We start from the raw sequence: 22,579 nt of genomic DNA, 5'->3' as shown, positions 1-22,579 counted from the left end.
ATCTCTAAAAACTTAGGCAATATTTGAGAAGCCAGGAAACAGCAAGAATTTAAAGGTGTACAGAGAGCAAACTGGGAACCTTTTTTGTTACCTTTATCTTCTTGCTTTCACAGAAAAGAAATGACAAAAATCTAAAGGAAAACTCATGACTAAATACTCCTAGCTAAAACACGTATATTTAAAATGTTTCAGAACATAATCATTTAGCTCAGTCATCACTCAGCCAGCAAATAACATAAACTGTACATAAGACTGATGTTGAACTGTCACCTGTGAAGTCTGTGGGCGTGAAAATTTATTATTTGAAGGCATCTTTGCTTCCAAAAGTCCAGCTTCTTCTAAGCGACCTCTGTAGATCTGACCATTAGCTCCCAACACGTCCATTTCTTTTTCTTTTCTAGAGACACATGATGGGGTTAGAGTCTATTCCACATAAATTAATAGTGTTGATTAATTGCTTTCACTGAGAAATGCTAATCATAATCTCAGGATTACAAAAGCTACCACAATGTCTGTTTCGCTGTTATGCCTTTACCATTTCCTTACCAATTTTTAAATAACTCCTCATCAAGATCACAAGAATCGCAAAAACAAAGGGTCATAATGTGTAGGTCACAAATCAGTAAGATAAAAGAGGCTCAGCAATTCAATTAGCAAACTATTCTCCTCCATGTCATCGCTGTAATTCAATTGCTACAGCTGCTTCTCTATTACAAAAGCTTTTCTTGTCAGTTCAGCAGCACTGGTTTTTTTTTTTTAACTGTAGCTTGCACTATCTAATCATAATGAAGATTTCAATAAGAAAATTAATGCTTATATGACTTACTGGTCAAGGGCAACAATTTCTCCATCATCATCTCTGAAAAGCTGGCTAAAATGAAGCAAAACAAAATACATGAGAAAATTTTGCAGCAAATATAGGCAGTCTATGTAAGCTTGAAGGCCTTTGAAAATGCAAAATGAACTAAATGAAACTGGAATTTTCTGCTTTGAACTCCAACATGTATGGTAAATCATCCTCCTTGCATCTTCAAACATTTTTCTTTAATAGCATACAGAATATAGCCTTCTTTCTGATTACCATAAGAAACATTTTTTTTAAAAAAAGGAAAAGGTGTCCTCAAACTTTTTCTTCAAACAGGGTTACACTATTTATGTTTTTAGTAACACCTGTGTAAAAAGGTAAAATATAGCCATGAGCTTGAATGTCTTGTGAAATAATGAGGGATTATTTTAAACCAATATTGAATGTAATAACAAAAGATTTTAATAATAAGTTCATTGGAAAAGAATTTCTAGTACATTGTTCCTGATCTGTAAAATAATCATATGATGAAATTTACAAACCAGTATATAATTTCTTCTTGAAGGTAAAACCTATTTCAATTCTATTTCTATGGCTTCTCCTCACCTTATGTTGGTTATTTTGGATATCCGCCTGTGTGGGTAGGTCAGTGTATGGGCACCACCACACGGCCTTGTTGTTGCATAGAAGTCTACAATTTCTGTTGTACCATAACTGCATCAGCCAAAAATAAAATATTTACCAAGATTCTGACAATGCTAAATAATTTAAGCTATGAAGCATCAAATCTAGTGAGCGAAATATGTTTCCTATCAAACCTCTTCTGAGGCACTCTGTTTGGAATGACAATTTTTTTTAAATAACATACTATCTTACCAATTAACGAATTTTCAATAAGGGATAATATCTTCATCGTGAATTTTAAGTGCAGCTTCAGTATTATGTGTCATTTGTTATCTGTCCATGCTACTAACACTTGATCCTTGTCTGTGATTTGGTGAAGGTGAAACATGACTACCGAGAATTGACCTACTCAAGCCTGAAATTATTCTGGCAGTGTTCTTTGGAACAGCCTTCCTTCACATATCCAAAGTATGGAATCTAGTCTGTACAAGTTCAAAGTGAGACTCCTACAACGCCCATTTCAAAACTTTTGATTACCTACAAAGGCTTCCAATCTAACTTATACACCTATTACTCTCACTGACAAAATAACATGTACAAGTTACTATATAGTGCTTTAGCCAAAAAAAAATCCGTCAATTCAGATATCAACCCCTATGTTTGTACATATATAATAATTTATCTCTATGATTTTAATGCCTTGTTTTTAACTAATGTGTTTCATTTCCTTCTACTTAGATCGAGGGCTAGATGTTAAAAACTCATAACCTTTGCTCATTCTGTTACCCTCCTAAATAAAGACTTTCATTTGTCTGATTTCTGCCAAGATTACTTTTCTCAAGTCATCATTAACTGCACTTCTGCTAAAATGCTCCACTCCTTGTAAGTTAATTTCATTTTTATTTCCCTATTTTCAAATCAAAAACATTATTGTTGCACTTAACCAGTGTTACTGTGCACTTAAAAACATCTCATTTTTATTACCCTATACTGTAAATTAATTCCATTATTTTAATGTTTTGCTCCATTCTCTGACTTTTCTTACTTTTATCCTATTTGTATGATGAAGACCTATGCTTTTGACATGTTTCATAATTGTAATTTTGATTTTTGTTTTAGCTTTTTCTGATAAGCTTTAATGTTACAAGATGTTACAAACATGGTGAGCATATTCTGTGATGATGCACAATGCAAGATCATAATGTATATTATTACTGACACAGATTTTATTCAAACAGTCAGAATTTAACAGACTTTCCCTAATAGAATTTCATTTAAGGCATGAGAAAATAGACGTGATCTCTTATACTATGATCCCAAACAACATCAAATTTAACATTTCAAAACAACAGTGACTGCTATGGCCCAATAAGATGATTATACCAACAAAGCTGCTGCTTACTCAACACAAAGGAGGAAAAGTTTTAATTCTTAAACATTTTTGAATGCACTATAAATTTCTAGTCATTACAAATATATTTTTATTAAAAAAATCACTTTGTTGTAATGAACAAAACTGGAGAAATCTCATGCAGACAAAAATCATTTTCAAATATTCATACCACCCAGGTTTGTAAGCCCCCGAATAAATTCTGCATGAGACAAAAGGTATGATCAGAATCAGATGTAACAATATATATATATCACCATATAACAAAGCATGCTTACAAAATGTATAAGGAAAGTGAAATGTTAGTTTCAAAAACTACCAGTTTACTTAAAAATGTCAATTTAAAACTTTTTCATTCTCTTAAGCTTAATATTAATATGGATTTATTTTGCATCTTATGTCTTATGCACCTGTTTGACAAAGCATCATTTCCTTGTAAATCACTGCATGCATAGTATGGGAAGGTTCCATAGCTTCCGCCACCTGTATAAATGCTATCTGTTCCACCGCACTATAAGAGATCATTGTGTAATAGACAATGGGATAAAGTGCAGCTAAATCATCAATGTCAACAGAATATTGATGGTGTCATAACTTTTCAGGCCTATAGAAGTTAAAAGAATTCTATCTTAATGTAACAGGGCAGATAGGGGTTGTCTCCCCAATCTCACCACAATACTGAATACACTTGTGGGTTTTAGCTCCCATGGCAGCTGATGACTGGCTACGTTCGGAAACATTCACAGCAAATGCTTAAACTCCTCAGCGGGGTAATGCTCCCACCTCTACAACTCTCTCAAAATAGTCCTTGTCCCTAGCCACTCCACCCTTTTATTGCTCCTAGCTGGAATATTCTAGAATGTATCCTCCCCTACTGCTAGAAGCCCCCCCATCCACCCATCTCACACTCTCTGGAAACATCTTGGACATGGGGTCGCTGGTGAGGAAAAACCAGAGGGAGGGCTCATGGCCTCTGTCCAGGTGTGCTATAGGGCACATCTGACACCTTCCCCATCATGTGCCCCCCCCCCCCCCCCCCCGTCTGCACATGTGCCAGTCTGTGTCTATGAGTCACCAGCTACCCTCTATCACATTAATATTTTTAAAAAATGGCTTTTCATAGACTAGTTTGTTTAAGCAAAGATTATTTTCCCACTTAGATTGCTGCACACAGCTTTTTTAAAATGTCTGCCCAAGTCCATAGGACACAGGGTGACCTACCACACGGCACACACTCGTGTTCACTCTGTAAATAACGCTCGAATGCGTAGCCGTAGGTTGTTGGAACCTCTTCATTATGGTGACCGCTTGCTGGCCGCCTTAGGATTTAGGTGAATATTTAGCTTAAGACGGAACATAGCTCTGAGCACAGATTTAGTCCTTAGTCAACTGGGTTGCCGGTTGCATGGCAAAGACTCGAGTCTTTCTCTCACGCTGCTCTCTCTCGAGTTGATGTTGTCATTGTTGATTCTGAGGCAAAGTGCTTCCACCTGGCGGTGATTTTGCACTGTAGGGGGTTGGGATCTGTGGAGGGTGTGGGTATGGTGGATGTGGGTATAAGGGGGGGGGGGTATTCTCTCTCAACCTCTCGTACGCCCTTTTATATCCCAGGGAGGGGTAATGTACGGCCATGGGTACCTGGTCATACAGGACGACAGCGCTTGCTGTGCTACTGTGTCCAGGGGGAAAGGGGGTGTTGGGGCTGGGTGCCACCCCTTCTTTCTATCGTGGCCCCCCGTCCCCCTTGACCCAAAACAAACCTGCACGCCAATCAGCTTGACCTGTCCACGCTACCGACCAATCGGCTTTCAGCTGGCATCTTAGTCAGCCTCTACCACATACAGTATATGTCTGCGCTCCAGTATAACATCTTAAAGTGTTAAAGGCATTTTAGATAAACTTTCTAGGAAGAAGATAAATCTACAACATCTAAGCTGCATACAAGGGACTTTGTTGTAATGGTCTGAAATGTATAATCTTCAAAATACTATTATTATATAATAGTAATATTGTATTAAAAGTATGTTTGATAATACCTTCTAGTGTGTTGTCTGATGTGGTCCAACTCAAAAGTGGTGTAAGGGCGTGGTGATCTTGTGGGAGGCAATGGGTATCCAGCAGGTAATGAAGGCTGAGCGCTATCAAAAGCAACATAGTATATTCTCAAACACTCTCTATAAGTAGAATAATTTGACTTTAAAAATGGCCTTAATTAACCACTGATATTTCTAATCAGCTTTGTTTATCTTGATGTCCAATCAATGCTGCTTACATCTGATAATAAATAAAATTTACGATATTTCTTTTTATTTGTCACCAGACATCACAAAGAGGACAGATACTAGTAAATATTTCATTTTAGTTACCTGAAAATCATCCTCAGCCCGTTGATCTGATTTAAAGGAAAAGTTGATGACATTACTGTCACCTTTTTCACCCTTCTTTTGACTATGCTGAATGACTATCTTCTACCCATGTTTTAGTCTACCTTTAACCCCAAACATCAAATACTGCCAAATGTCCCTAAAATGTTTCCTTTGTCCATGTTGGTGCTTTAATGTTATTTGTCATTATATTAGTCTTTTCTGTATTACATCGGTACCAAACACTTTTGATGTTTTTTTTTTTCATGATAGAAAGTCTTTGTTTTTGCCATTTAGCCCATCTATGTTACTTGCAAAATGCAAGTTGGAGATTGTCCTGAAGCCAATGCTGGCCAAACCCTAATGTTCTTTCAATACATCTGCCATGATCCTTTTTTCAGAATGATGCTGAACATATTCAGCGTTCTCAAACTCTCACTGTTGCTCTGAACCAGTCAACTATGTTGCCACTGAAGAGGACTGCCTGTGCCAGATGGCCAACCAGACAGCTGCCCCTCTTCTGAAAGGAGTGGTCCAGTGGTACAATGGTTACTGTGAAGGTTGATTGTCCAGGGTTCAGCTCTTATCTTGGGCATTCTGCATGTGACATGTTTCCAGGGCTCGCTGCTTTACCATGATATAGCTGGTTCAACGTAAAACGCTAATTCCTCCTCTTTTTCTGAAAAACAACTTGATTTATAAATCCACGGGGCACTAAATTTGTAAAAATTTCTACCTCAACATGTAACTTAGGTTACATGATATCTGCTGACATGTCTTTTGATAAGCATGTTTCTCGCATCTGTCGTTCTGTATACTATGAGCTCCAGAAGATCAGCTCCATTCGCCATACTGTATCCATCTCAACCACCAAAATTCTCATCTGCTCATTTCTTCTGTCTGAACTAGACTACTGCAACTCTCTTCTTGTTGGCTTTCCACAGTACCTCATTGATAAGCTTCTCTTCTACTTTCAAAACAATTCAATCCCACCTTACTAAAATTTCAGGTTCTTGGAGTATACCTTAGAATTATACTGTGTATTGTCAGTTTTCTTGTCAACATGTCTCAGACTGACTCCTACCAGGGTGTTTAATCTTCCTCTAAGCCTTCCTCTACTGGCTCTTCTCAAGGCACTGTTGCCCTCTCTATACATGAATGATTGCACTGAATCCAATGGCATCCCTTTCATCAAATAATCTGATGATATTGCCCTCCATGACTTTTCCAACTCTTCTAGAGGTCCAAAGGAAAAAGAATTGACTTTAGGAGGTTCCTTTCACCTATCCCTGGCCTAGCAACGTTTTCACCTCTCAAAATCCAAAAGTATGCCAGTGGTATTTGTTCATATCATGTGCAAGTTCTTCTTTATCCTTTTAATGTTGTCAAATTGCAACAGCTGATGGTGGATTAAATTTTTATAAAATGGTTGACACAAAATCATCTATCTCTGATTATCCACTTTACTATACATCAATCATCCAAAAACATCTATATCTGAACATTAAACTCTTCTATCTATATATGACCTGGCTGTAACTTAGATATGGAGGATATATGTGTGTCACAGACTTTTTTTTAACACAAATATTACACTGGGAAATGTGGGAGAAAAATCAATAATTTTGCTAGTTGATGCATTTCCACATACAACTATCTTCTTTAGACCAGAAAGGAATCCACTTTGACATAAAAGGAAGCCACTTTGACAGAAAGGAAGCCACTTTCACAGAAAGGAAGCCACTTTCACAGAAAGTTCAGAAACTTTCCATCATATCCTTTCTTTCTCTAGTGACCACTGGCTATTCAAAGACAAAACACTAAACTGCAGAGGCTGTTACCAGCTAAATGTCAAGTTATAGCTGGTGTTTCTTCACATTGAGAAATGCTCATTCATTTCTACTTGATATGTGACTGTCTCCAAAATTATAGTGTTATCAGAGGGTAATATAGTTGGCATTACCACCAGGTTTACAAGACATAATTCACCAAACATGTTCCTTTTAGATGTATAATTTTTGTAAGTTTGTTTAGTCTTTCCATCTCTCTATTTTATTAAAAAGTATTTTTGACAATAAGATATTTGCATGTATTTTAAGGTAATTAGCATCATCTCATTCATCCTATGATGTGAATGAGCTAACAATACTTCTGATGCTGAAATAAATGAGTAGAAAACTTACCCAGTTGGCATTATATCCATGGGTTTGTCACAGGATAGGCAGTGATAATGCTGCAGGAGTTGTCTGTTAAGGAAGTGAGGTAAGAGGTTAAAGAGCAACTTCAAATAACTTTTACAGAGACCTAACACTAAAATCTACACCTTTTCCATCAAATTACTGTAGAAAATTGTGTTAAGCAGGTAAAATAAAACAAAAAATCTTGTTGCAACACTCCATGGATTGCTAAGTAAAGTGGTTCAAATACCTGCGCAAGCCAGCAGCTGTGTCATCATTCCACTCCAGTTTTCCTTGCTCAATCTTTTTGTTGAGGATTCTCAGTTTCCTCTCTAGCCAATCTTTCAGGGGTGTCAGTTCCATTCGATCAAGCTTGCCATCCACATCATTGGTCAGTTTAGTGAATGTGTCCTTCCACTCTCCTTGCTGTCACAAATTTATCACTCTCTTTTTCATCAAAAATAGATAACCCAATCAAAGGACAAAGGGGGACAAATTTATAAACCCATTTTTTTGGATGTAAGCACATGAGGAAAGCCTATATACAAAATCTGAAAAAATAAAACTTGTCATTATTGAAATAATATGCTTAACTATAGTCTTCAAATATTGAGTTTCAGACTCAAAATTTTCAGTAATTCTGGGATGATTAGTTCTGTTTATCACACTAAAGTCCATGCAAGCAGAATGAGTTGAGCATCTAGACAATCAACTCACTAAGCCTTTCATAATGAAGACTGGCGTAAGACAGGGTTGCATATTATCACCAACAATCTTCCTGATGATCATAGACCGGATTATGCTCAAGACAACCCAAGACAACAACACCGGTATCCAGTGGATCTTCACCAAACAGCTAGAGAACCTGGACTTTGAAGATGACATTAACCTCCTATCTCATCAGCAGCAACATGCACAAAGCAAACTGAGTAAGCTAGCAGAGGAAGAAGAGAAGACTGGCTTAAAGGTCAACAGAAAGAAGACCTAAGTGATGAGAATCAACAGCATCCCGGAAACAGACTGCTTCACACATCTGGGAAACATTGTCAGCAAGGATGGTGGAGCGGATGATGACATCAAAAGCTGCATCAACAATACCAGGCATTCTTTCAACAGCCTACGCCCCATCTGGAACTCTCGAGCATTATACTTTCGCAGTAAGAACAGCATCTTCAACACCAATGTGAAGGCAGTCCTACTGTATGGTTCTGAAACTTGGAGAGTGACAAACACCATCAACAAGCTCCAGACCTTTACCAACCGATGCCTACACCATATTTAGCAAATAAGATGGCCTGAAAATATCTCCAAAAGCAGCCTGTGAAAAAGAATCAACCAGAATGCCACTAGCCAAGACATCAAAAAGCGCAAATGGGGCTGGATAGGACACACCCTGTGCAAACCAGCTGACACAGTTGCCAAGCAGGCACTTGACTGGAACCTTCAGGGGCACTTGTTCTCCAATGGCTGGATTGTCCTTTCCGTTTTGACAAGCAGAGTCTACGTGTCACATCCGTAGAGCAGGATCAGCACTACCAGGGATTTGTACAGCTTGTACTTGGTAGTGAACCTTATCTTATGGCTATGCCAGATCCTATCCAGTTGAGCCATTGCCACTGTTACTGATGCGATCCTGATTCATGTATCTGGCATGGAGCTGCCGTCCTTGGAGAGGGTGGCTCCCAAGTATTTGAAGCTGCTTACCTCTTGGAGCTGTACATATAGATCTGTTTTGTTGCTGCCATGGATCATAACTTTGCTCTTTTCAGTGTTGGTCTTCATTCCATATGCATTTGAACTGTCAGTGAGGTCTTGCAGTTCTTTGTTAGTATACCTGCTAATAGATCAGTAATCTGCAAAGCGGAGGATAGTAGATAGTGGATAGATAGTATACTGTCTACCACTACCTGGTGCAACTTACCTTGTAGTAGTGTGGTGGCTTGCACACCTTGTCGATCCACAGAGCTATGTCGGCGGGAGCCCTGTCCTCCTGGCAGGTCTAACCAAGCCCAACAGGTCTGTCAGGGGAGAGGCCAGACTAAAATGTTGCACCCTGGCCCTCCAGGTTGGGGGTTTTGCTTTGGGCTAACAACCCACTCAGACTCATGTAAAAAAGCTGTTACAGAAACCGCAACAGTACCACAACAAGGGCCTGGTTGGGAAGATTCCTCTCTAGAAGAGCTTATGACGTATGCTGGAGAATGCCTTAGGGAAGCCAGCTAGCCGACTCATCTTTTGACGACCAAGGCAAGAAGAACAGTAGAAAGTGAGGCAAAGGACATCGGAACCACCTGGGCCCAACTGAAAGGGGCTGACCAAAACCGGGTCCGCTGGCGAGGTGTTGTTACGGCCCTAAGCTCTTCAAAGGAATAACAAGGAATAAACTAAACTAATAAACTAGTATACTGTGGTTAGATAATGTTAATTTTCAGACAGCATAACTGTACAATGGCCTTTGTCCCTGTCTATACTGAATTCCAGTCACTTGAAGCCCCTGTTCTTTTACCTAGCTTGATATTTGCTTAAAGAGTCACAATCCATTCATTAATGGATCCACACTACATTCAATACCCTTTAAGACTTAGATGCTTAGTCATCCAAATAGAAAATCTGAATTATGCCCTTTTTGATGCACCTTTCTAAAGATATATAACACAAGAGAGGGAGGGGGAACAGCCAATCAGGATGTCTACCTTGCTGAGGGTCAAATAGTGTGAGGTGGAGTATGCAGTCAGCAGCCAAGCTGCATCACCAAATAAGGAAAAAAAAGTGGGATGAAGAACAGAGGATAAAAAGCCTTGGTTGGCAGCTTCATCACTATTCCATCAGATTCATTCCATCATATTACTCCATCAGAAAAGATTTAGCAATTACTATTCTATTATGATTAAAGTGTGACTAAACTCAAACCACAAAAGTGGAATGTCTTTCAATCGTACATCAGGAACACCTTTAAGTAACAAAATGCAACGCTAGATTTATGACATGAAGCTTTATAAGCATTAATAATGCACAAAACTACTTAAATTAGATAGTGAGTAGCAAACAAAAAAAATTAAAGCAAATTAAGTTATGACATTATATAGTCAGGGTTAGTTACTAGATAAAGCGCTAGATATATTTTCATAAGTTATGCTTTTGATGCAGTTTTTGGTTGTGGGACCAATTCAGGTAATTAAACTGGAACACTAACATTCATTAAATATTAAAAACATTAAATTAAAACAAAAAACATTAAATATTCGAAGAACATGGGTTCACTTCATTAAAACAATGAGGAAAAAAACTACAGGTAGTCCTCGACTTACGACGGGGATCCGTTCTTAACGCGGCGTCGTAAACCGAATTTCGACGTAAGTCGGATCATACGTTCATACAGTACTGTACCATAATAACAGTACAGTACTGCAAACACGTAGCCTATCCATACACCTATCCTAACACAGTACTCTATATAATTATCAATCAACATAAGTACAGTAAACTATTGTGGAGTACAGTACGCTTTGTCGTCACTGTCGCTTTTATCGGAGCAGATCGTTTCACATGTTCAAGGATATGCGATCTTTATCCTTGATAATCGAAGTGACAGTCGAACGACTAAGTCCTAATAACCTGCTAATTTCTGTTGCTGTTTCCCCCTTATCAGATTGCCTTATGATATCCACTTTCACCTCCATGGTGATGGCCTTCCTTTTCTATGATGCACTGACCTCGTAAGTCGGAATGAGCGTCGTAACCACGAAACGACGTAACTCGAGACCGTCGTAAACCGAGGACTACCTGTATACAGTGCTGACCCCATACAGCTAAATTTGTGCTCTTCATTTCATGCTAGAGTCAAAACAGAGAAGTATGCTGTCAGTGTCATTATCACTGTTGTGGAGACAGCAAAACCAGTTTTCTCTCCCTAAACACTTTAATCTGTTCTTCTTGCATGATTTCCTCATTCCTGAGTACTCACATATAGGAATGTAAAAAAAGACATACTGGTTACATTAAACTGAATTTCCAGCTGGACAGGTGCTAATATCCTTCCAAAAAACCAGACTAGAAGTATTAAATCTGAACCTACCAGTCCTGTAAGAAGAGGTTGAAAAAGCTGTACCAGATGAAGAAAGTTATCTAGTGTTGGCAATGTTTCAAATGAGCTATGAATGGGGATAAAACGATGTCTTGCTGAAGAGTAAACATCATGGCTAAATCCCTGAAACACCATCACACTTCCATTTCCATCATTTGAAGGATTATCTGTAAATTTTGCTTTGCAAATGACATCAATCTGATAGCAGGAACCAACAAAAAACTGCAGGCTGCAAGACCTAACCAACAGACTTTTAGAAAGTCCAAAAACATATGAAATGAAGACCAGCACTAACAAGAGCAAAATCATGATCACTAGCAATAGCAAAGCAGATACTGACATGAACAGAGTATGGCTCATAGAGGCAAACAGCTTTAAGTACTTGGGAATCACCCTCTCCAAAGACAGCAGCTCCATGACATATATGCATCAGGATCATGACATTAACAGCAGAAGTGGTTAGGCTGGACTGGATCTGATGCGGCCATAGTATTAGGTTTTCCAAGTATAATATCTCTACAGGTCCCTTGTACCAATCCTGTGGATATGAAACCTGAACTCTACTTGTCGATACAGAGAGGAGAATCCAAGTATTTGAGAACAAGTGCCTGAGAAGACTTCTATGGATCTCATACAAGGTACATAAATCCAATGAATTTCTTTAAAGCATGGTCGCTATACTCCTTTCTTAATGACATCGTAGTCTTGTCCCCATAGCTAATTAACATTTCTTAACATGAAAGAGTAAGGATCACGACTGCACAAGTGAAAAAATATAACCCACCAGAGGAGTTTTATACTATTTTCAAGATATGCATACTCCTAGGTAACAGATGCATAACACATCTAGAATTTAGAATAAGGGGTAGGCTGAACTGTAAAGTGGGAAGTTTGACAGCAAATATACTCTGTACAGTATCTGTATTTCACAGGCAAGCAGTAAAACAGAAGCATTGGTGCGATGGTATAATGAATTTTATTATATGTCATATTACATGAAAATACAAAAAAGTTACTTACGTTACCAGCAATCTGATCCAAAATTTCCTTAATCATCTTATTGATCTCTTCAGTGGCTAAGTTAAACACACTGTGATTAACCTTTCCTTCCAACTGCTCTTTGTCTGCTTTCTGAAATTATACATTTATCAACCAACTTTGTATGTGGATGTGACAATACATGTCATTATGTTAGAATAAAAAGAAACAACTAAAATACAAGATCATATCCATACACTGATATGGACAATTTCAGAGAATTGCATGCATGTGACCTTCACCCCAAGTGGCTGATAGACTACTTCCTGTCTGCTGTTGTTACATGTAGTGCATGTCAGCTCTCACCAAAAATAAACAAATAAAGTGATAACTGACATTGCTGTGTACCTGAGAGTACACTTCAGACCTACAAATGTCTAACATCATTCATAAATGGCTTTTCAAAGGATGAAAAAGCCTTGACTTGTAAAAATTTGTTTGAGTGTATTAGTTATTAATAATAATGGGTATTTTTAATGTGCAGAACCACGACCAAGATAGATCGCACTCACTGCACAGACCAGTAATGATAAATGAACAGATATTGGATGGCGAGATACATACAGGCACAGAACATAAATCAATGGATGAATGTTTGAAGGATATTGTAAACACTTAAGCCATACTTAATGGCTAACATGACAGACAGTAAGGAAGTTAAGGATAGTAATTCAGGGACAGTACTTTGTGAACAGATATGTTTTCAGAGAATGAATGTAACCTTGGTGTCAGAGTGGGTAATGTGATGTGGAAGAGAGTTCCACTGCTCAGCAACACAGAGGGAGAACCTCTGTTTTCCGCATGTGACTGTCTTTATGGGAAGGAGGGAAAGGATGCGTGAGTCTTATGAGGAGCTAAGTTTTGGGCAGGGATGTGGACAAAAAAGATTTCAGTAGTGGGGGCGGAGGGGGGGGGCAGTAGCCTTCAAAGAATCCATACATATTATACATAATATAGTTGTGCATGCACATACATGCTTTTGTATGTAGCATATGTGTAGATGCTTTTTCAGTTCAATGAACTCCTCAATCAGATGAAGGTTTGCGTGTACTAAATATTTATGATTATTATCATTAATGTTCTTTCACTGCAACACCACAAACAGAAAATTGTGCATTAGGAAAAAGAAAGATTTTGCCACTATATTGTCTCATTTAAGAACTTTCTAATAAAACATACAAATTAAATAATATATTTTACTGACTCCAAGTTCTTATTTCACTATGCTTTTGCTCATATTAGTGAGAAGAAAATTTACGGAGTCACCAACTTTAGGCATTTGGGGAATTCCAGTGGTTATATCTAATCTGTAGCATCAAGATGTGCTTGGCAACCAACGTTGTAGGGATTCTGTACAACTGTATAAAAATGAAACTAAATACAGGAAAAGCACCATAGGAGTAAACAATAAAATAATTCATAATAAGCCATTACAGCAACTTATGCCAATTTAATTACCGCAAAATGTTTGCAATGCAGGTTTTCACTTCAACTGCTTGAAATTCATTTATCTCACCCAAATCGACCTCAGTATATGTGAGAAAGTATTTCTAATGTAAGAATATAATTATTTTGATGATTATGTTTGAGACTGATTTAGTCAATATCACAATCAGACAAAAAGTTGTGCTCATAATCGCACATTCCTCTTGAATAAATAGCCGTCTATTTACTATGCTTACTGAATGCATTTCTTGGTGAAATAATATCTGTGCTCATATTCACATTTTCCAGAACCTCTGAAACTAAATGGGGAGCTCTTCAGAGTTCTGCACTTTATGACCATGTCCCACACAAGAATATGAACAAGACACCTTGGATTTCCCCTGATGTCCAGATGGAAACCAGATTGACCATATAACAGTTGCTCGAAAATGGAGGGAGTCTTCAAGATGTCCAAGTTAGGAGAGCTGCAGATGTTGCTTAAGACCACCAGCTCCTAGTGGTAGTCTTCAAGATTAAGCTGAAGTCCTTCAGTGATCCAGCAGGCAGACCACACCACTAGTTAAATACTCAATACCTCAAGAACAAGGAAACAAGGGAAATGTATAACTGTGAAGTCAAGAATAAGTAGGAGGCCCTTTCAGGACTGACAGAAGAATCAGTGGAAGAACACTGGTCAACACTCAAGAGCATTTGGAAGACAACCTGTACAGATGTTCTAGGGAAGAGGGAAAGAAAACACTAGGAATGGATTACCCCAGAGACCTAGGCAAAGACTGAATCAAGAAAGGGACTAAAACAGAAGTGCAACTAGTGTCAAGATCAACAAGAGAAGGAAGATCTCAGAGCTGAATATTGGGAAGCCAACCGTCAAGTGAAGAGGTCTGTCAGAGAGGAAAAGAGACGCTTCACCCATGAACTGACAGAGGAAGCAGAGACAGCAGCTATACAGGGAAACATAAAGCGACTACATGTATATGAAATAACACTCTGTCAGGCAGGAACATTAACCCAAACAAGCCAGTGAAAAACAAAGACGGCAAGACCATAACAAATGATTCAGAACAAAGAGACCACTGGATGGAACACTTTGAAGAGATCCTAAATCGACCTCGTCCATCATCTTTACCTAACATACCACCAGCAACTGAACAACTTCATGTCAACACCAGCCCTCCCACTAAGACAGAAATCATTAAAGCTATCAAAAGCATCAAAAGTGGCAAAGAAGCAAAGAGACTGAGACCAGAACAACCAGGGTTTCGCCAGGATAGATCATCCACTGACCACATTGACACCCTCCGTTTCATCACTGAGCAGTCTATTGAGTGGCAGTCCTCCCTCTATATAACTCCTGTGGACTTTGAGAAGGCATTTGACAATGTAGACAGGGACGTCATCTAGAGGCTGATGATCCAGTATGGCATTCCACCTAAGCTCATAAACATCATCCAATGGTTGTACTTAGACTCGTCCTGCCAAGTTATTCACAATGGCAAACTCACTAAACCTTTAGTAGTGAAGACTGGCGTAAGACAGGGTTGCATATTATCACCAACAATCTTCCTGATGATCATAGACCGAGTTATGCTCAAGACAACCCAAGACAACAACACCGGTATCCAGTGGATCTTCACCAAACAGCTAGAGAACCTGGACTTTGAAGATGACATTAACCTCCTATCTCATCAGCAGCAACATGCACAAAGCAAACTGAGTAAGCTAGCAGAGGAAGAAGAGAAGACTGGCTTAAAGGTCAACAGAAAGAAGACCAAAGTGATGAGAATCAACAGCATCCCGGAAACAGACTGCTTCACACATCTGGGAAATATTGTCAGCAAGGATGGTGGAGCGGATGATGACATCAAAAGCTGCATCAACAATACCAGGCATTCTTTCAACAGCCTACGCCCCATCTGGAACTCTCGAGCATTATACTTTCGCAGTAAGAACAGCATCTTCAACACCAATGTGAAGGCAGTCCTACTGTATGGTTCTGAAACTTGAAGAGTGACAAACACCATCAACAAGCTCCAGACCTTTACCAACCGATGCCTACACCATATTTAGCGAATAAGATGGCCTGAAAATATCTCCAAAAGCAGCCCGTGAAAAAGAATCAACCAGAATGCCACTAGCCGAGACATCAAAAAGCGCAAATGGGGCTGAATAAGACACACCCTGTGCAAACCAGCTGACACCGTTGCCAAGCAGGCACTTGACTGGAACCTTCAGGGGAAGAGGAGAGTTGGGAGACAAAAGTAGACTTGGAAAAGAACTGTAGAAAGCGAGGCAAAGGACATCAGAACCACATGGTCCTAACTAAGGGGGGCTGCTCAAAACCGGGTCCACTGGCGAGGTGTAGTTGCAGCCCTATGCTCCTCTAAGGAGCAACAAGGAATAAACTAAACACAGTGTAAACACTGATTTTTGCTTCCTGTTTATACTGAACCTTGGTGCTACAACATCCATCATGCTGTGCCATTCCTAGAGAGAACAAAGTGTTGCTATCGGTCCATGCTGTCCCTAAACAAGTCTCCGTGTTACACAACCTAAAAAATGTCACTCTTTACCACATCATCTTAACTGAAATCACAAGACGAGGTCATGTCGACGTGGTAATGGCTCAGATACTACATCCATTACAATAAGTTAACTAAGCATCAAAAAATGGGAGATAAAACCAACACTTATGGTGAAGGTCAAATGCATGTATAATTCTCAAAAATGGTGGATAAAAGGTATGATATTGACAGAAAATAACCAGAACAGTTCTACCAGTCTTTACTCATTTCAAATTCAAAACATATTGCCTAAACATAGAATCTCAAAGTGGGCTTCACAAAAGAAAAAAAATAACATCAAGTTTAATTCACTAATTATAAGGCCAGGAAAAAAAGCTTTTATACAACACAATTATACTCACTACATGGACTTCCATTTGTACAAATTCCTTGTCTGCTTTCTGGTCTTTTAACAAATCACACTGTTCAAACAATTCCAGAAGTTTGTTCTGAGGCAAAAAACAAAACAATTAGAAATTCTTACCTTCGAGAAACAAATGTATGTGTCATCATGCATGCATGTGTTTATATATATATATACACATTTTGATAGATTTGAAATCAATACAAAGGTTTTCAAGAGACATTAACATAAATAATTATTTCAAAAGACATGTAAAACAGTAATTACCAGGAAATAAGTATCAGTTTCATTTGTAGATTGTACAATAAGCAAAGTTTTAAATCGAGCTGTCCTAGCTTCATTGAAATCAGGACACAACATATACAAAGTTGCATGAGATTTTGTAAAAGTATAAGTAGGCTTTGTAAACTGCTGATCACCTCTTTTTGGCGGTGGAATGTGCTATATATATATACAAGTTCTCTGGTCATTAATATTAAAATAGATGCCTACAATGATGCAACATTTTCATGTTTTTAAAAAAGTACTTAATTACCTTAATCTTCTTGCCTGCAATGTGCTGAGTACATATAATGTATTTGAAATTATTTCACATGTCCAAATTGCTGAAACATAGTAGGATACTTAATATATTATGATTACCTCAAGCTCTGTATCCTTTTGTGAGCTTGCTTCTTGCTGCTCAAGTGCTGTACTGGACAATCTCTCAATTTCTGCCTCCATCTCCAGCAACATGTGCTCCAGCCTGCTAAGAGTATCACTGCTCTGCACATATAACATTCTCAACTGACAACAGAACTTCAAGTACTCTTCACTGCCAAACAGCAACCCAAAAAACTTCCCTGCCAATAGTCTTGAGTCCTTTTTCTAATCACACTTTTATTGGTTTGGTACATGTTGACTTTAAACCTGCCATTTTGACTATGTTTTAATCAGAAAACAAGCTATAGCCATAAAATGCCACAAAATTATGTCGATGTAAGTGATCTGTCACCCATTTAACGTCAAAGTCCATTTAAAAAAAATAAAACCAGACCAGCATTGGCTTAGGGTGTTCTTATAGCCAACCCTTTTTGTCAGATACTGCAATGCAAGTAATCTGTCCTACAGAAAATGTCTTCCAAGATAAGAACGAAGATTTTCATGATGGGTGTCCCACTGCAGGGCCAAACCAGCTTTTTTCATCCTTTGTAACAAATTCCCAGCCCCTTGTCTTCTGTCACTCCACTCCAGAAAATGTACTTTTATTTCAACTCTGCTGTGTAGATTTAATATGATTTTAAACAAAGCAAACAACTTGCGCAGCAAATGTTTGTACCCTGCTTATCCTCCTGGATCACTTTCCATAAGGCACTAGTGGTTGTCAGGTTGTCAGGAAGATAAAAGGGAAGTTTCATCCAGGTTCAATAGGTCACATGTGGCTCATAGACTGCCCCACAATTAAGATCGAAGCTAATTCACTGGCATCCACCATTGCATATGATTGTTTTCTTCTTCACGCAGTTCTTCTATAACCATTCATCTGAAGGAAAAAATACAGGAATCCTCTACCTGCGATTTCTTTGCAATTTTCCATTTACTAAACTATAGCAGCTCCAGTAAAAGTGCAAAAAAGCATTCTTAATCAGCTGTTCACTAATCTTCCTTAGGTTTCTCTCTCTCTTATCCTTTTAGACATTTAATTTGGTCTAGCTGTTTCCCTCCCTTCTGAAGTAGGGACAGCCATGGTACTCATTCCAGAAACAAAAAACAAATGTTCTGGTCCAGATTCTTATTATCGAATTATATTCTCACCAGTTGTCTATGCAAAACTCCAAAATATACGATGAATGCCTGCCTCATCTCGTAGCTTAAGTTTCAGCTTCCTCTCAGATCTGCAGTCACCTTCTGTTTCTAAAAAGCATGTCTTTAATGTGCTGTGATTTATAAAAGGCAAACATTGCTTCCTGAAAGCAAGGTATTTTGTTAGACCTTCGTGCTTTTTGACTTCCAGGGTTGTATGCCTAAATTTTATTTAAAACTGTTTATTGCATCAATTTTGGGGGGTTCATTGTGGTTTATTCCTTCTGATTCCCAAGAACATGAAATGGGTATCCTTTCATGTAGCATACTCTCGACTACTCTTCTTAATATTTAAATTGATCTTCTCTGCCAGAAACTCACACTCATCCTGAAAATCCTACATACCAAACTGCCATTCATGCCATTCATGCCGATAAGTAGAATTGTTATCCCTCCATGATCGCCCCCATTGAAAGGCTAGAGTGAACTTCCTACAGAGAGAGGCTCTTTCTCTCCTGCCCTATCCTCTTTCTTCTTCTTGTTTTCCCTTAACTGTATCAGAGGTACCAGTGGCAGGAGAGATACAATGGGACACAGCAGGGGTGAACTTACACCACTGGGACCTCTTTAGATTCTTCCTATAACTTAGACACATCTTGATCTTACAGCTTTGAAGAAAAATGACTCCAATAACTTCATTTTTCTTGTTTTTGACAATTTTAGTTTCAATGTAAAAAAAATTTACTATGCCACTACCGACTTTCGCTACTATGCCACTTTTTTGTGATTGTTAAAAGACACAAGTTGTGAAATTCCGCTCAGTGCTCGATTATTATACTGTATGGTAGTCAAGTGTGGGACATGGCAGTTAGGTGGGATGGAACATAGCACGCACTCAGGGAGGGTGGAGGCTGGCGATGAGGGGTAGTCGCTGGCCGGGTGACAGTCACGTGACAGAGGGAGAGCGGGAGGGAGTCGACTAGCGACAGGATGCAGGTGCGCGGATGTGGTTGGGAGGGGTGGAGGATGAAGAGGTGAGGGGGAGAATGAGAGGAGACAGCTAGCGCCAGCCGACGATTCTTGAGAGCTTAGGACTGACAAGTAACTTGAGCAAATAAAGCCGTTTTTACGAACCCTCGCTACTATGCCACTCTCGCTACTATGCCACTTTTGCTCGGTCCCGGTAGGTGGCATAGTAGCGAGATTTGACTGTAGTCTAAAGACAAGGTTGGCTTCTAGATATAAAGTATCTTTGGTAGTCCATTGTCAAAACTTCCTTTGACTTAACTTCCAACTCGGATACTTTTTCTGTCACTGAAGGACTAGCAACAAGGACATTTGTTCCCCAAGTTTCTCAGACACCAATAGACATGTGGTCGCTTGCTGGTGTAACCAACACGTCAGTCTCTGATGGTTACGTAGAGTTGGGCTAGTCGTACAATAACAACAAAGATGGAATTTCCGCACACTGTAGATTTTATTCAGCGTTTCACTCGGCAGCTGGCCTGCCGTCTGTCTCTCCACTCTCACTTCCCAATCCAAAAAGCCCCTCGCCACTGTAAGCTACGTTACTTATTTTCCCTACCGTTGAACATTCCAGAACCATTCACCCCTTTTCCCAGCCCACTAGGTCCCACTGGACACACCCCCTCGCCATGTCTGGTCATTGTTTCCCCAAGTTCTCTGGCAACTTTGGGTGTAACAATAGACCCAGTAGCCGCGGGTGGGCAGCTCAAGGCCGGCTATTACGAACGCAGCCGGCGTGGGAAAGGGACAGTCCTGGCTTCGTTCGACTCCGACTCTCTACAAAGACATTACTCCGTACACTACTAAGTATAGAGTGCTACACTGGAATTCCATCACAACCACTCAAGAACGTCAAATGGACAAAGCAGCACAAGCATCAAAGCAAGACAAGGAAACTATAAAGACGGTACATTTCTTTGACTGAAATTGCTGCATCCCAATGATTTTGTAATAAATATCAGCTTTTAAAATGCTTCATATTGAAAAAATACATTTACCTTTAATGCATTTCGCTGCGCTTCCACAATACTGTCCTTCACTCTTGCAAGCTCATTTTGGATAGATGTTAATTCGTCTGCCAAACAAATAAGGGAAAATGCAGTGACATATTTTCCCTGACATGCCCTCTGTCCTCTTGCCTTCTTTAGTCATGTCATCTCATACTTTCAGTCACTAGTGGTCACTTGCATACAAAACGGAGGAGAGCATGCTTGCCCAATGACCCTTTCCCATCTTCTGCAAATCATACTTGCTGGTGAATGAGAAATGATAATAGTAGCAAAGTGATAACGCATCCCATTGCTGCCATACACAAAGATACCGGGTGTTCAGGTACCATGCAGTGCAGGCCCAGTCCTACCCTGAGATGAAATAGCCATTCACCAGGGCTAACCAGAGAGGTTACGGCAATGAATGATATTAAGAAAAAGTCTCATTCTCACTGTTCTACACTTACAGAAAAGCTTTCCACTACTTGAACACCGACTTCACCATGTGAATTCTCAGTATGCAGGAAAGCATCCAGTGCTATCTGCTGCATTACAAGTGTCCAGCTTACAAAAAAAATGAAAGAGAGGGGGACAGCTTTAAGCTTTACCCCTAGGGTAGATGGTGCTACATGCCTGGCTCTCCTTTCACACCTAGCTCTTTCCTAATTAGAAGACATTCTGCATCTTATGTGCAGTAAAACTATATAAAATACAGGAACAGGAACATTGCTGCAATTTTGCTACACATTTTTATTTGCTTATGCCAACTGTTTTATGCTCAATTTTTTAAAACTTGAACACAGAGAACACTTGATCACATTAATAAATGTATTGAAGCACTAAGAGACAAATATTAATTTAGGGTTAGTTGATGTATCTTGTGACAAAGATCAAAGCAATTAAGTTATTTAATTCACTGTCACAAATCTGCTCAGAATTGATACCCTCTAGTTTTGCATTTACTGTTGTGACTCAATAGTCATGAATATTTTTTCTGTTATTCATTAACCTTCTTGGTTTAACTAATTTGTTTAGTTAACTGTCAAACTGCAAAGTCTATTCTGATTAAAAAATTTGCTTATTATCTTGAAGTGCACACAAGGATAAAAAAAAAGATAAACTTGTTTTGATGCATTATGCTACATTAATATGCTGAATTAACAAAGTGTTTAAAATTGGATTTTTAAGGACTTCTGAGTATTACGACTATCTACTTCTCTAACTGTAAACAATTCCAGACTTCAGGTTTGTCCAGATTCATATACATCATTCCCTATTGAATAATCTGGATGTGGCAAGTCAGGAATTGCAATGCCCAGGTGGTGAGGAGAGCTTCTCTCTCAAACCTGTCTCCTCTGGCTCCTACTTCTGACTTCTGGTCACCATTGTATGTCCATTTTATACTCCAATGGAGGATTATTGTGCAAAGTGTGCCTGGCCATATTGTGAATGGTGTAAAGGACAGTGCCGATTGTGCTGCTAAGGGTCTGCCTATCAGCCTTATCCATCCCCTCTGGACTACACAAACTTGCACACCAGTGAGCGCTACTGACTGGTACTGACAGCCTGCCAACCTTCAGCTGATCTTTATGCCACCCTCTACACCAGTGGTTCTCAAAGTATTTCGGACCGCGGACCACCAAGGCCTAAAAATCACTCTGTACTATGAATTTCAAATTTAAACTGCCGCATTTGTTTTATTACAATTTAAAACTAAATGTTCGTTTGTAACAGTAGTATAGTAATAAGTTGACATAAAATTACCTCGTTTTTTGTAATTAAAATGTTAATGCGAGGAATGCATCACTTTAAACATCACTTTGCTGACATGATGACTGTCAGCCGCAGACCACCTGACATGTATAGTGGTCCGCGGACCACACTTTGAGAACCACTGCTCTACACAGGAGCACGATGACAATAGGCTTTG

The 22,579-nt window shown here is 39.0% G+C and overlaps 1 protein-coding gene across 4 annotated transcripts in view; it reads right to left on the bottom strand.

Moving 5' to 3' along the window:
* Positions 1–22,579, bottom strand: part of LOC112554885 (uncharacterized protein C16orf96 homolog) — a 42,085-nt gene that overhangs the window by 3,179 nt on the left and 16,327 nt on the right. For 3 of the 4 annotated variants that reach the window (XM_025223060.1, XM_025222989.1, XM_025223224.1), the window contains exons 8-18: positions 20,659–20,735; positions 17,495–17,617; positions 16,851–16,937; positions 12,464–12,574; positions 7,610–7,785; positions 7,366–7,428; positions 4,856–4,957; positions 2,992–3,021; positions 1,412–1,519; positions 827–871; positions 271–397 (exon numbers count right to left, since the gene is read on the bottom strand). In XM_025223060.1, the coding sequence (XP_025078845.1) occupies positions 271–397; positions 827–871; positions 1,412–1,519; positions 2,992–3,021; positions 4,856–4,957; positions 7,366–7,428; positions 7,610–7,785; positions 12,464–12,574; positions 16,851–16,937; positions 17,495–17,617; positions 20,659–20,735 (1,049 nt within the window). The remainder of the gene's footprint in view (positions 1–270; positions 398–826; positions 872–1,411; positions 1,520–2,991; positions 3,022–4,855; positions 4,958–7,365; positions 7,429–7,609; positions 7,786–12,463; positions 12,575–16,850; positions 16,938–17,494; positions 17,618–20,658; positions 20,736–22,579) is intronic. The other variant, XM_025223142.1, reaches the window with a different exon arrangement.

The sequence above is a fragment of the Pomacea canaliculata genome, linkage group LG1 (assembly GCF_003073045.1).
Source record: "Pomacea canaliculata isolate SZHN2017 linkage group LG1, ASM307304v1, whole genome shotgun sequence".
Lineage (NCBI taxonomy): Eukaryota > Metazoa > Mollusca > Gastropoda > Architaenioglossa > Ampullariidae > Pomacea > Pomacea canaliculata.
Note: the sequence above shows the minus strand (reverse complement) of the source record. Positions and strands in the feature narration are given on the sequence as shown.